Consider the following 12,073-nt stretch of genomic DNA (forward strand, 5'->3'; position numbering starts at 1 on the left):
TGTTGTTTTTTTTCAGTCATTTTGTGTCTTTTTTTAAGTCATTTTGTGTCTTTTTTTGGTAATTTTGTGTCTTTTTTAAGTCCTTTAGTCCAACATAAAATGTGAATTTGAATCTTTTTCTTACTTTCAAAACACTATCATGCTCAATAAATAATTTCAAATGTTGCAAATGTGAACAAAGGTTGCAAATATAACATATCAGAGTAGTATAATAAGTACTGTAGTTCAGTTTCTAGCCTCGGCTCTGTGCACCGAGTGAGCATCTGTCTGCTGGAGGATCTCTGCGCCTCCAGCAGCCAGACGCCGCAGCGGGCCTCTGGAGGACCTGACGGTGTCCCGGTCCCGGTGTCTCCTGTCTACCGACCCGCGGGTCCGAACATGAGTGCGCTCGTGTGAGCGGTGAGCGCGGGAAGCAGCAGCACGGAGAGAATCAGCTGTTTACCGCCTGGTGACGTCAGCAGCATCACCGTCAGCAGAGCACCGTCACCGACCGGACACCGGGCAGGTATGTCTCTGTGTGACGCCGCCGCCGGTAAGAAGAAGCACGTCCGGTTCGCCAGCATGGAGGACCAGGACGACAACGAGGACCAGGAGGAGGACACCCTGTTCGACCGGAGGAAGGACACCGGGAGGCGGCTGAAGAGCGTCCTGAAGGCGGCCCGGAGGACCGGAACACCGGGAGCAGACCACCGGGTGGAGGTGGTCGGGGGGCGGCGGGGCGGGCAGGGCGCGTGCGGCCGCTGGATGGTCACCCTCGCGCTCTGTGCATCCTTCCTGGGCCTGGTACGTCACTAGACCCGGAGCAGAACCGGACTAGACAGGACTAGACCAAGACTAGACCCGGAGTAGAACCGGACTAGACCCGGACTAGACCCGGAGTAGAACCGGAGTAGACCAAGACTAGACCCGGACTAGACCCAGAATAGACCCAGAATAGACCCAGACTAGAGCCAGACTAGACCCGGACTACAGCCAGACTAGACCCGGAGTAGAACCGGACTAGACCAAGACTGGACCGGACTAGACCCAGACTAGACCCAGACTAGAGCCAGACTAGAGCCAGACTAGACCTGGACTAGACCCGGAATAGACCCAGAATAGACCCAGACTAGAGCCAGACTAGAGCCAGACTAGACCTGGACTGTGTGTGAGGGTCTCCCCAGGCCTTCTCTTCACTATTACTGTGTTTACGTTTTATTCCGTGACGTTTATTGATCCACAGTGACGTCAGCAGCTCCATAATGTGACTGTTGTTAGTGGTGTAAACCTTTAGGTGTTCCTGTGGTTAGTATGTTATTAGGGCTGGGCGATATGGACCAAAAGTCATATCTTGATATATTTAGGCTGAATATCGATATACGACATATATCCTGATATATAGGGATATAGGGATATAGGGAGCCACTGCAGATGGTCTGAAGGGCCACATGAGGCCCCAGAGCCACAGGTTGACCCCCCCTGGTGTAGTGTAGTGCATTAGTGCAGCAATAAGTGCTAGTGAGGATCTTTAAGGAGCAGAGTTGTGGTGTGGTGCTGGGAGAGAAGCTCCTCTAGTACTAGTGAAGCAGGAACTCACCTGGTGTGCAGGTGGAATGCTGCAGGAGGATTTACATAGCTGTAAAACTTGCTCTTCAACACACATCAGATTACTGAACACCTGAGAGTCTGTTTCCTCTCAGGCATTTCTTCCTTTTCACAGGGAAAGTGAAACAAGCAAGCTTTGTTATTTCAGCCTGAGGTTCACTTACAAACCATCAGAATAAAGTGAAGGAAGGAGGAAAGGTTGTTAAAGAACCAGTTTGACCCTTAAACATGATCTCAGACACAGAGAAGTGGTCAGATGTTATAATGTTTTAATGGAGTCAGATATAAAACTATCAGTCAATGATTATACAGCAAGACATGGAAGAGAGGAGGAAGAGGTTTAATGTCTCTAGTCTGGAGGCATGCTGCAGGTGGCAATCATTTAGAATGTGAACCAGTTTCCTAGGGTGGATATTTATTTAACATGCACTAAAGCAGGGCTGTCAAACTCTGGCCCGCGGGCCAAATTTGGCCCTCAGTGTAATTTTATTTGGCCTGCGAGGCAATACCAAATTATTATCTTATTATTGTACTATAAAAGCTGACCCGCCGGTATTATACGGCACATTTACCGCTAATACTACAAATCCCACAATGCCCTGCTGTTGTTTTGGCGCGTCCATCAGTACAGGACCCAGAAACGCTCCTCTGTGACAGTTGTCATAGCAACCTCAAGCTAGAGCTGTCTCCCAGCTACCCCTTCCCAAAAATGGAGAAAAGAAAGGCAGAATTTATTAACCTGTTGAAAAAGTTTATTTTGATATTTAAATCAGAAGGATGCAAACAGAAAAGAGGCATACGATTTTTATTTAATTTTTATTTAATAAATTAATGACATTGATGTGTTTTTTATTTGAAATTTGATTTGCATGTCTGCACTATTTAGTTATATATTGTATGTTTATAAGCGTTGCTGGTTCCATATTTAATGTTAAAGCAAAACATGTTTGGTATATATTAAAAGGTTTATTTGTTCAATGTTGGCCCGCGATTTTATTCAAGTTTTACATTTTGGCCCATTGTGTATTTGAGTTTGCCGCCCCTGGTCTAAAGTGTTCTGGTGTGGTGTGTTCCAGGGGATGAGCATCTCTGTCCTGGGACCAACCTTCCAGGACCTGGCTGTGAATGTGAAGAAGGACATCAGCAACATCTCCTACATCTTCGTGGGTCGTTCTGCAGGATACATCGGAGGATCTCTGTTTGGAGGAATCCTCTTTGACTGCATGAACCCTCACCTGCTGCTGGGTAAGCCTTCTTTACATGTTGAAGACAAATCATCACCAATAATGAATCCAGCTCTCTTCCTTGAACAATAAAACATATCAGTTTTAAATCAGTTTCATATCAATCATATCACTACAGACACCAGACACAAGTACACGTTGACACAAAAAGGTCATTTAAGTTGTATTAACTTATGTATCTCAAAATGAAAAGTAGAGAGGTGTAGGAGATAAAATAAAATAAAAGAAAGATTATATATATATATATATATATATATATATACATATACATATATATACACACACACATATATATATACATAAATGTCTCATAACTTCTGTCATAAGATTTGAATGAGTTGGCTTTTTGGCCTTTTGTTCCCTATGAAGTAATATCAAATAGAAATGAAACCAGAATATGTTCCATGTTCCTGTTCGTCATGCTTGAATCAATAATTCCTAGAACCACTAATGGATCTCGGTCTATGTCAGATATTTGATAGAGTGTGAAAGATAATCTGATATCTTGGGACCGCTCCAGAATATATGAGTATAATATATATAATCTATGAGCCAGTGTTGCTGGTCTGGTTTGTCTTCCTGTAGCTGGTGCTGACTGCTCTGTGGCAGCTTTACATCAGTTTCTTCTGACTCTTGTCTCTCTGTCTCCTGCTGAATGATCTTCTCCTCCAGGGTTCTCCATGCTGGTGACCTCAGTAGGAATGTGTGGGATCCCGTTCTGTAAGCAGGCTCTGCTGCTCACCGCCCTCATGTCCAGCATCGGGATGTCTATGGGCATCCTGGATACAGGTCATACTACACTACACATTACATTACATTACACCAGCGGTTCCCAAACTTTTTTAGCCGTGCCCCCCTTCTATGTCCCAACTGTGTTGACCCCCCCCAATCCCCCACACCTTCAAAAATAACATGCAATAAGAGTTTTTATAGCCATATTAAAGGTGGAGGATGATGACAGGCTCAGGATCAGAGGCAGAAAGCAGATCAGTTGGGAAAATGTTATAATATTTTGAGCTGCGTTGAACAAAAATTGCATCAAATTTAAACGAGCGTGGAGCTAAACAACCCGTCATCATAACACAGGCTGGAAAAATGATACAAGAACAAGAAGATAACTTCTTCTACGCTTCATTATAAGATCAAAAACAACCAAAAATAGATGCAAAAATGACCAAAGATGACACAAAATTATCAAAATAGACACAAATTGACCACAAATACATGTAAAAGTTACCAAACAACCAAAAAATAGATGCAAAAATGAACAAAAAATGGCACAAAATTGAATAGCCTGTATTTATTAATTAATTAATAACACGTCTTTATTGTGTGGGGGAAAAAAATGTAATTGTGTCATTATCAGACCGCCATTACCATTTTTCATCTCGCGCACCCCCAGGGGTCCACGCACCACACTTTGGGAATCCCTGCATTACAAGTTATAGTTTATATTACAAGTTATAGTGAACATTTTTTGAAGTGCTTGTCAGAATTATTAATCATTTATTCACTTTCCTTCAAGATCTGACATGCACAGGACTCATCATAGGCTTTTGTTTGCACTTATTTTGTTGACTTGTTTAATGGATGGATGCTGAACTTTCCCTCATATATTATATATATTAGCTTTGTTCAACTAATTACCGCTAGACACACATTTAGACTCGTCATAACTAAGTAACTGTCATGGTGGAACTGTGACACTTGTGGAAGGACCAATCTTACATAAAATGACCTGTTTTACTTTTTAAGAGAAGAATCAACACTATGAATTGTGGGTAATTCCCTCAGCCAGTCTGCAGAACTGCTGACTTGCAGAAAGTGCAGAAAGGCTCAACATGTCTGCAGAGAACTGGATGGTTTTACAGGGACAGTCCTGAGTCCCTATACACTGATACACCTAAAGATTCAGCTCAAATATCTGCTGTGGAACATCTCTGTTAGATTTCTGTGGTTATTAGTCTGGCAGGAAGTGGGCGGGACCAATCAAAGGTCAATGACTTTATTGCTGCTGACAGCAGCTGCAGATGATTAAACACTTCTACCTTCAAACCAGTGTTTCAAACCGGATCAGCTGGTTCTTGGTGGCCACATGACAGCAGCAGTTATCTGCAGCAGCCTCATAATGTAATATAGTGGATATGTATAATTATATAATTATTATAATTATTATATATATAATAATGTGATATAGTGGATATGTTTGTGGTCTAATTCCATATCACATTTAAAAATATATCAATATATTTTTTTATATTGATTTATCGCCCAGCCCTACTCCCTGAAGATAAACTCAGTCTGTTTTTGCTGGAAGAAATAAATATTAAATAAATGATTAGGAGATTTGATGTCATGAAATACCAAGATGAAAAATGTTTCTGATGGTTTACTGACTGTTTTTTCCTGATCCTGAACACGTTATGTATTCACCATTCTAAATGGTCTATAAACTGTTTATAAATGATGATTAAACATTAATAAATGATGTATTTACCATTCTAAATGGTCTATAAACAGTTTATAAATGATGATTAAACATTAATAAACTGTTTATAAATGATGGTTGACTGACTGTTTCCGTCACCAGGCGGTAACGTCCTGATCCTGAACACGTGGGGCCAGCAGGCGGGCCCCCACATGCAGGCGCTGCACTTCAGCTTTGCGGCGGGGGCCTTCGTGTCCCCGATCATCGCCAAGCTGCTGTTTGGGTCTGACGCCAACAGCAGCACGGTAACCATAGCAACCAACGCCACCGGCCCCGCCCCCCCGGTCACCAAAGCCCCCGACGCTCACACCATCATCCGCTACATCCACAGCCGGAGCTCCACCCTCCGCTCCATGTGGGCCTACGTGGTGATCGGCTCCTTCGTCTTCCTCATCTCCTTCCTCTTCTTCATCCTCTACTGCCGCGGCGGCGCGTCACGTGACAAAGCGCGCTCGTCGTCAGGGAAACCGCTGGTGGCCAAACACCACCGCGCCCTCGTCCTGCTGCTCTGCTTCTTCTTCTTCGCCTACGTCGGCGCCGAGGTGGCGTACGGCTCCTTCATCTTCACCTTCGCCAAAGACTACGCCCACATGGACGCCGCCCAGGCCGCCGGCCTCAACTCGCTGTTCTGGGCGGCGTTCGCTGCCTGCAGAGGGCTCGCCATCTTCTTTGCGGCGTGCATGTCGCCGGGCACCATGATCCTGCTGAGCCTGGTGGGCTCCACGCTGTCGGCGCTGCTGCTCTGCCTGTTCAGCAGGCAGCGGGCGGCGCTCTGGCTCTGCACCAGCCTCTACGGCGCCTCCATGGCCACCACCTTCCCCAGCGGCATCTCCTGGGTGGAGCAGTACACCACGGTGACGGGCCACACGGCGGCGGCCTTCGTGGTGGGCGCGGCGCTGGGCGAGATGGTGCTTCCTGCTCTGGTGGGCTTCCTGCTGGGGAAGTTCCCCGAGCAGCCGCTGCTCATGTACCTGGCGCTCATCACCGCCACCGCCACCTCCATCCTCTTCCCCGTCATGTACAAGCTGGCCTCCGCCCCCGGCGGCCAGGGCAGGAAACCCCGCGCCAGGGGCCGGCCGGACGCCGACGACAGCGAGTACCGCCAGGCGCTGCTGGACTCAGGAGCCAATGACGAGGAGGAGGAGGAGGAGGAGGAGGACCAGGACAACGAGGCGGATCAGTGGAACGATGCAGACTTTGAGGTGATTGAAATGGACGACACGGCGAGTCTGATCAGCTCCCCCAGCAAGGCCTCCGCTCCTCCTGATGTCACCACTCTGACCAGCAGCCAGGGGGCGGAGCCTGCAGCCGGCGCCGCCTTCTCAGACGCCATCGCCCTGGTCGGAGACTCACCCAGACGCAAACTCCTGCTGTCTCTGGACCGAGAGAAGAGGGACTGATCCCCAGGAGAGCCACGCCCACATGTCTGTCATCTGTTGTCCAGAAGCTGAAAGCTGCATATTTATGATATAACAGCTGATGATTGACTCAACTTACTACTGACCGGAACCTGTGCAGCTTATAACCATCCATAGTGAGTCTACTTTGGGTTTTGCACAGACTCATCAGAATGTTTAAAAGGGACAGTTCACTCCAAATTAAAAAAAATCCACATTTGTCCTCTTACCTGCTCACATAAGACCTGTGGAGTATATATATATATATATATATATATATCTACTATACATATATACTATAATATATATATATATACTATAGTATACATATTATACTATATATATATATATATATTATGGTATATATATATATTATACTATAATATATATACTATATTTTATATATATATATATACTATAATATATATATATATATATAATATAGTGTATATATATATATAATATTGTATATATATATATATAATATTGTATATATATATAATATTGTATATGTATATATATATAATATTGTATATATATATGTATATATATATGTATATATATATATATATATATGTATATATATATAATATTGTATATATATATATATATAATAGTGTATATATATATATATATATATATATATATATATATATATATATATATATATAATAGTGTATATATATATATATATATATATATATATATATATATATATATATATATATATATATATATATATATATATATATATATATATATATATATATATATATATATATATATATATATATATATATATATATATATATATATATATATATATAATATAGTATTGGAGTAGTACATTGCTGTCTAAAACTATCCAGACTGATAAACTTCTGGTTTCTGATTTGGGGGTGAACTGTCCCTTTAAATCTTTTGGAGCTCCTGGATGATGAAGGACTAGATTAGATCTGTACTGCTCCACTACAGATTGGTTTAAATAATAATATACGTGATTGATTCTGTATGATTGTGTGTGAGGTCAAAGGTCAGAGGCTGGTAGGATTCAGTGCCTTTTCCGAGGACACGTGAGCAGAGTGGATGAGACGAAGCAGGGACGCTCTTCTTCATCACTCTGCTGCCAAAAACAGGTTTTAAACATGTACATTTTGCACTATTGCAGTGGTTTGTGTGTGTGGTGATGGTTGTCAGGTTGAATGAAGTTGGTTTTGTTGCACTTTTGTAAAGAATATCTCTGATTCCCGTGTATCGTAGCGTTCTGGTTGGTGTCGTCACTGTGATTCATCAGTTTGTTTGTTTTGAAAACGAATCATTGACAGAAATCATTTTGATACATTGACTTTTTATTATATCAATCTCAAACCTCCACCCACAGCAATGTCCATTAAAAAAACAAAACAAAAAAAACACCTCCTTCATTATTATTATTTTTTATACATTTATACAAATACACAGTTCCTGTGTATGGCTGAGAGAGAGAACAACTGTAGGTTGGAGCTTGATGTGGTTTGATGACATTTGCACAGAAAATTGGACACAAAACCATAAATGCACAATAGACTCTTGACATAAATTATCAAAATACAGTATTGCAACAGTCCCAGATTAAAAAAAACCAAACTGAAATAGTTTCCAGTTGCCACACTCTGTAGAGGATGAAGTGTCAAATCTGCCAAAATGAACATCGATACAATCAAAGTTAAAGGAAACATGACGAATGGCGTCCTTTAACCTTTAACCTTTAACCTTTAACAGATGTGATGCTTTAGTTAGTTTAATGCACAGTGAGATTATTAATAGATGGAGCTATACAGGAACTATTTACAGAAAGACTGCAGATGATAGAAAAATGATGAAAAGTCAATTAGTGGCTTGAATCTACAGTACAGGCCAAAAGTTTGGACACACCTTCTCATTCAATGCGTTTCCTTTATTTTCATGACTATTTACATTGTAGATTCATCAAAACTATTAATGAACACATGTGGAATTATGTACTTAACAAAAAAGTGTGAAATAACTGAAAACATGTCTTATATTCTAGTAAGCAAAGGGTGGTTACTTTGAGGAATCTAAAATACAAGACATGTTTTCAGTTATTTCACACTTTTTTGTTAAGTACATAATTCCATATGTGTTTATTCATAGTTTTGATGAATCTACAATGTAAATAGTCATGAAAATAAAGAAAAACGCATTGAATGAGAAGGTGTGTGTCCAAACTTTTGGCCTGTACTGTATTTTGTCTTGAGATTTATAAGGAGCTCCTTAAAAACCAATGATTTTAAACTGCTACAACACACAAAAACACACAACAATCATCCATGGCAGGAAGTCACTGTGTCGCTGTGTCACATGAAGACACACAACAAATACTGGTTTAATGAAGAACAATTACAAGACAGAATGGAAACCCAACGAGGTTTAATCCAAGCACCATTTCAACTATTACAACTGAGAGGACAGTCAAACACTAAGATGAGGGAGGGAGGGGGGGTTAGCGGTTAGCGGTTAGCACCAATCAGCGGGTCGTCTGGGCTTCAGGAGCCAATCAGAACTGCTCCAGCAGCTGGCGGAGGTAGGGCGCCTTGGACAGCTGCCTGTTGACCCGGGACAGCTTATAGAGGACGGGACACTCCAGGGACACACAGGGGACCTGCCGCGTCGCACAGCCACTACAGTTCCTGCAGATCTAAACACACACACACACACACACACATTACTCACTTTACTGTAATCACCAATGTTATTATTAGTCCGGTGGCTTAGGACCAGATCTGGGAAGAAAGGGGACACGTAGGACAAAAGCACCAAATTTTTTCCACATGCTCTCTATCACTATAGGTTTCAATTTTTGGTAGGAGCCACTTCATCAAGATTGCAGATCGGAGATGGCAGCCATATAAAGTCTATGAGAACCAGTATATCTTCAAAATCTACATTTTCTGGGTCAAAGAATAATTTAAAGCTACTGAGAATATCACTAGATGATCAAATAGATATGTTCATTTTGGCCATGTATTTACATAATTATTAGATTCCAAACATTTTCAGCTCAGGATTCTCTGCTGCAGCACTTGAAGCGAGTTGCCTACCAGTCTGGGTGAAAATGAACATTTCTATTTGATCAAATAATCATCTAGTGATATTCTCAACAGCTTTAAATGATTCCTGGACCCAGAAAATGTAGATTTTGACACCAAGATTGACCTTCTGAGTGGCTTGGAAGATGTATTGGTTCTCATAGACTTTATATGGGTGCCATCTCGGATCGGCCATCTTGATGAAGTGGCTCCTACCAAAAATGTATTATGACCTCTTTGAATCTCGCACCCAACATATAGCCCATTACAAAAAAAACTAAACTAACACTAAAACTAATAAAAACTAAACTAAAACTAAAAAACTCACTCTTAAAACTAACTAAACTAACTGAATTTGAAAACTAAAACTAATGAAAAATCCAAAACTATTATAACCTTGGTAAGTAATCACACTGTAGAGAGAGGAGCAGGTGAGGAAGGTATCTGATGATGGATCACCTGACAGTACCTGTAATTCCAGCTAAGATAAGATCAGTTCTGTTCTTTATCTAAAGATCATCAGAACAACTCAGACTGGGTTAAAGGTCGCTGAGAGCAAAACAATCCGTCTATCATTTGTTCTTTCAAAAATCAAATAATGAAAAATTGACTGGTTATTTTGTGATTTGTTTTTTTATTATAACACAAAAAACATGTTCATCTTTGTGTAATTAATTCATCTTAATGAACGCGTTAAAGTCCCGGCCCTAGTAAAAACACACTGGTTAACCCAGTGAAGCCTGGAAAGCGGATACGTCGTTTTGTAGTATTTGTATAAGCTCTCAAATACTTTTTGAATTTCATTTCTATCTGCTACAGAGGCTGAAAAATCTATTATTTAGTAGAAGAGTTGACACTTTTTTTCCAGAATTTTTCCAGAATTTCCAGAATATTAGAGGCTTATTTTAAAATCGCCCAGCAATTTTTCAGGCCTCAGGCACTGGGTTAAATTATGATTGAGTATTGTTATGTATTAACCAGGCCTGGTGGATCCTGGTGGATCCTGGTGGATCCTGGTGATCCTAGCGTCCCTACCTTCAGCAGCTGGTCCTGCTGGCTCTCCCAGTGTCTCATGTCCTGGTAGAGAGTGACGGCGACTCTCTGAGGTTCAGAGCGGCAGCCAGAACAAACACCCAGCTGGGTGAGCTGGTCACACACGGGGCAGTGCAGCGTGGTGAAGAACTGGGAGATGGTTCCCTTCCTCTCATCTCCACCTGCTGCTGAGGAGGAGCACGACACCTTCTGGACCTGTGAGCACACCAAGGTTATTATAGTTAACGAAATAACTAGAATTGAAAAAACATTTTCGTTAACTGAAATAAAAGTAAAAACCATAACTAACTGAAACTGTATTGTGTGGTTACAAAACTAACTAAAACTAACTAAAATTATTGTGGAAATGTCCTTAGTTTTCGTTTTTGTCAACTTTTTTCATTCATAATTCAGTGTTTCTATTTGAACATGCAACACATGGTGAATATGTTTACTGAGACTGGGATGTTTACACTAGAACCAAAATACAAAACAGTTAATAACCTTATTGGGGCTGAGATGATAAACCAAAGGAAATAAAGGAAACATTTATTATGACCTCTTTGAATCTGGCACCAACACATAGCCCATTACAAAAAAACTAAAACTAACACTAAAACTAATAAAAACTAAACTAAAACTAAGCATTTTCAAAAAATAAAAACTAAACTAAAACTAGCAAACTCACTCTAAAAACTAACTAAAACTAACTGAATTTGAAAACAAAAATTCACAACAAAATTAAAACTAAAACTAATGAAAAATCCAAAACTATTATAACCTTGGAGCAGAGACAGTCCTCTATAAAACCCTTCACACCGGGACTAAACATTCTCCAACAACATTTTCAGCATTGTCTAGACCAGTGGTTCTCAACCTTGGGGTCGGGACCCCAATTGGGGTCGCGAGATGATTTCTGGGGGTCGCCAAATCTTTTTGGAAGTCAGCTCTGTCTCCACTGTGTTAAAGTGTTCATGTGTTAATGTGTTTTAGGTCATTTAATGTATTTTTATGGTCATTTTGTGTCTTTTTTGTCATTTTGTTACCTTTTTTTAGTCTTTTAGTGTCTTTTCTGGCCATTTTCTGTCTCTTTTGGTCATTTAGTGTCTTTTTTTGGTCATTTTGTGTTTTTTGGTCATTTTGTGTCTTTTTTTTGATCATTTTGTTTCCTTATTTTATTGTCATTTTGTGACTTTCCAAGGAGTCTCTGGCTTGAAGATAAATTTATGAAGATAAATG

The 12,073-nt window shown here is 41.0% G+C and overlaps 2 protein-coding genes across 2 annotated transcripts in view; one reads left to right on the plus strand and one right to left on the minus strand.

Annotated features, from left to right (window-relative positions):
• Positions 1-297: 297 nt before the first annotated feature.
• mfsd4b (major facilitator superfamily domain containing 4B) lies at positions 298-6,978 on the plus strand. The gene is made up of 4 exons (XM_059356420.1): positions 298-783; positions 2,661-2,829; positions 3,501-3,617; positions 5,419-6,978. The coding sequence occupies exons 1-4, from the start codon at positions 508-510 to the stop codon at positions 6,714-6,716; spliced, it is 1,860 nt and encodes a 619-aa protein (XP_059212403.1). The 5' UTR covers positions 298-507; the 3' UTR covers positions 6,717-6,978.
• A 1,883-nt stretch (positions 6,979-8,861) lies between these two features.
• rev3l (REV3 like, DNA directed polymerase zeta catalytic subunit) overlaps positions 8,862-12,073 on the minus strand; it is an 82,830-nt gene continuing 79,618 nt past the window's right edge. The window contains exons 31-32 of the mRNA XM_059356583.1: positions 10,838-11,050; positions 8,862-9,411 (exon numbers count right to left, since the gene is read on the minus strand). Coding sequence (XP_059212566.1) covers positions 9,271-9,411; positions 10,838-11,050 — 354 coding nt within the window. The 3' untranslated portion in view covers positions 8,862-9,270. The remainder of the gene's footprint in view (positions 9,412-10,837; positions 11,051-12,073) is intronic.

Source organism: Centropristis striata, chromosome 18 (genome assembly GCF_030273125.1).
Source record: "Centropristis striata isolate RG_2023a ecotype Rhode Island chromosome 18, C.striata_1.0, whole genome shotgun sequence".
Taxonomy (NCBI): Eukaryota; Metazoa; Chordata; class Actinopteri; order Perciformes; family Serranidae; genus Centropristis; species Centropristis striata.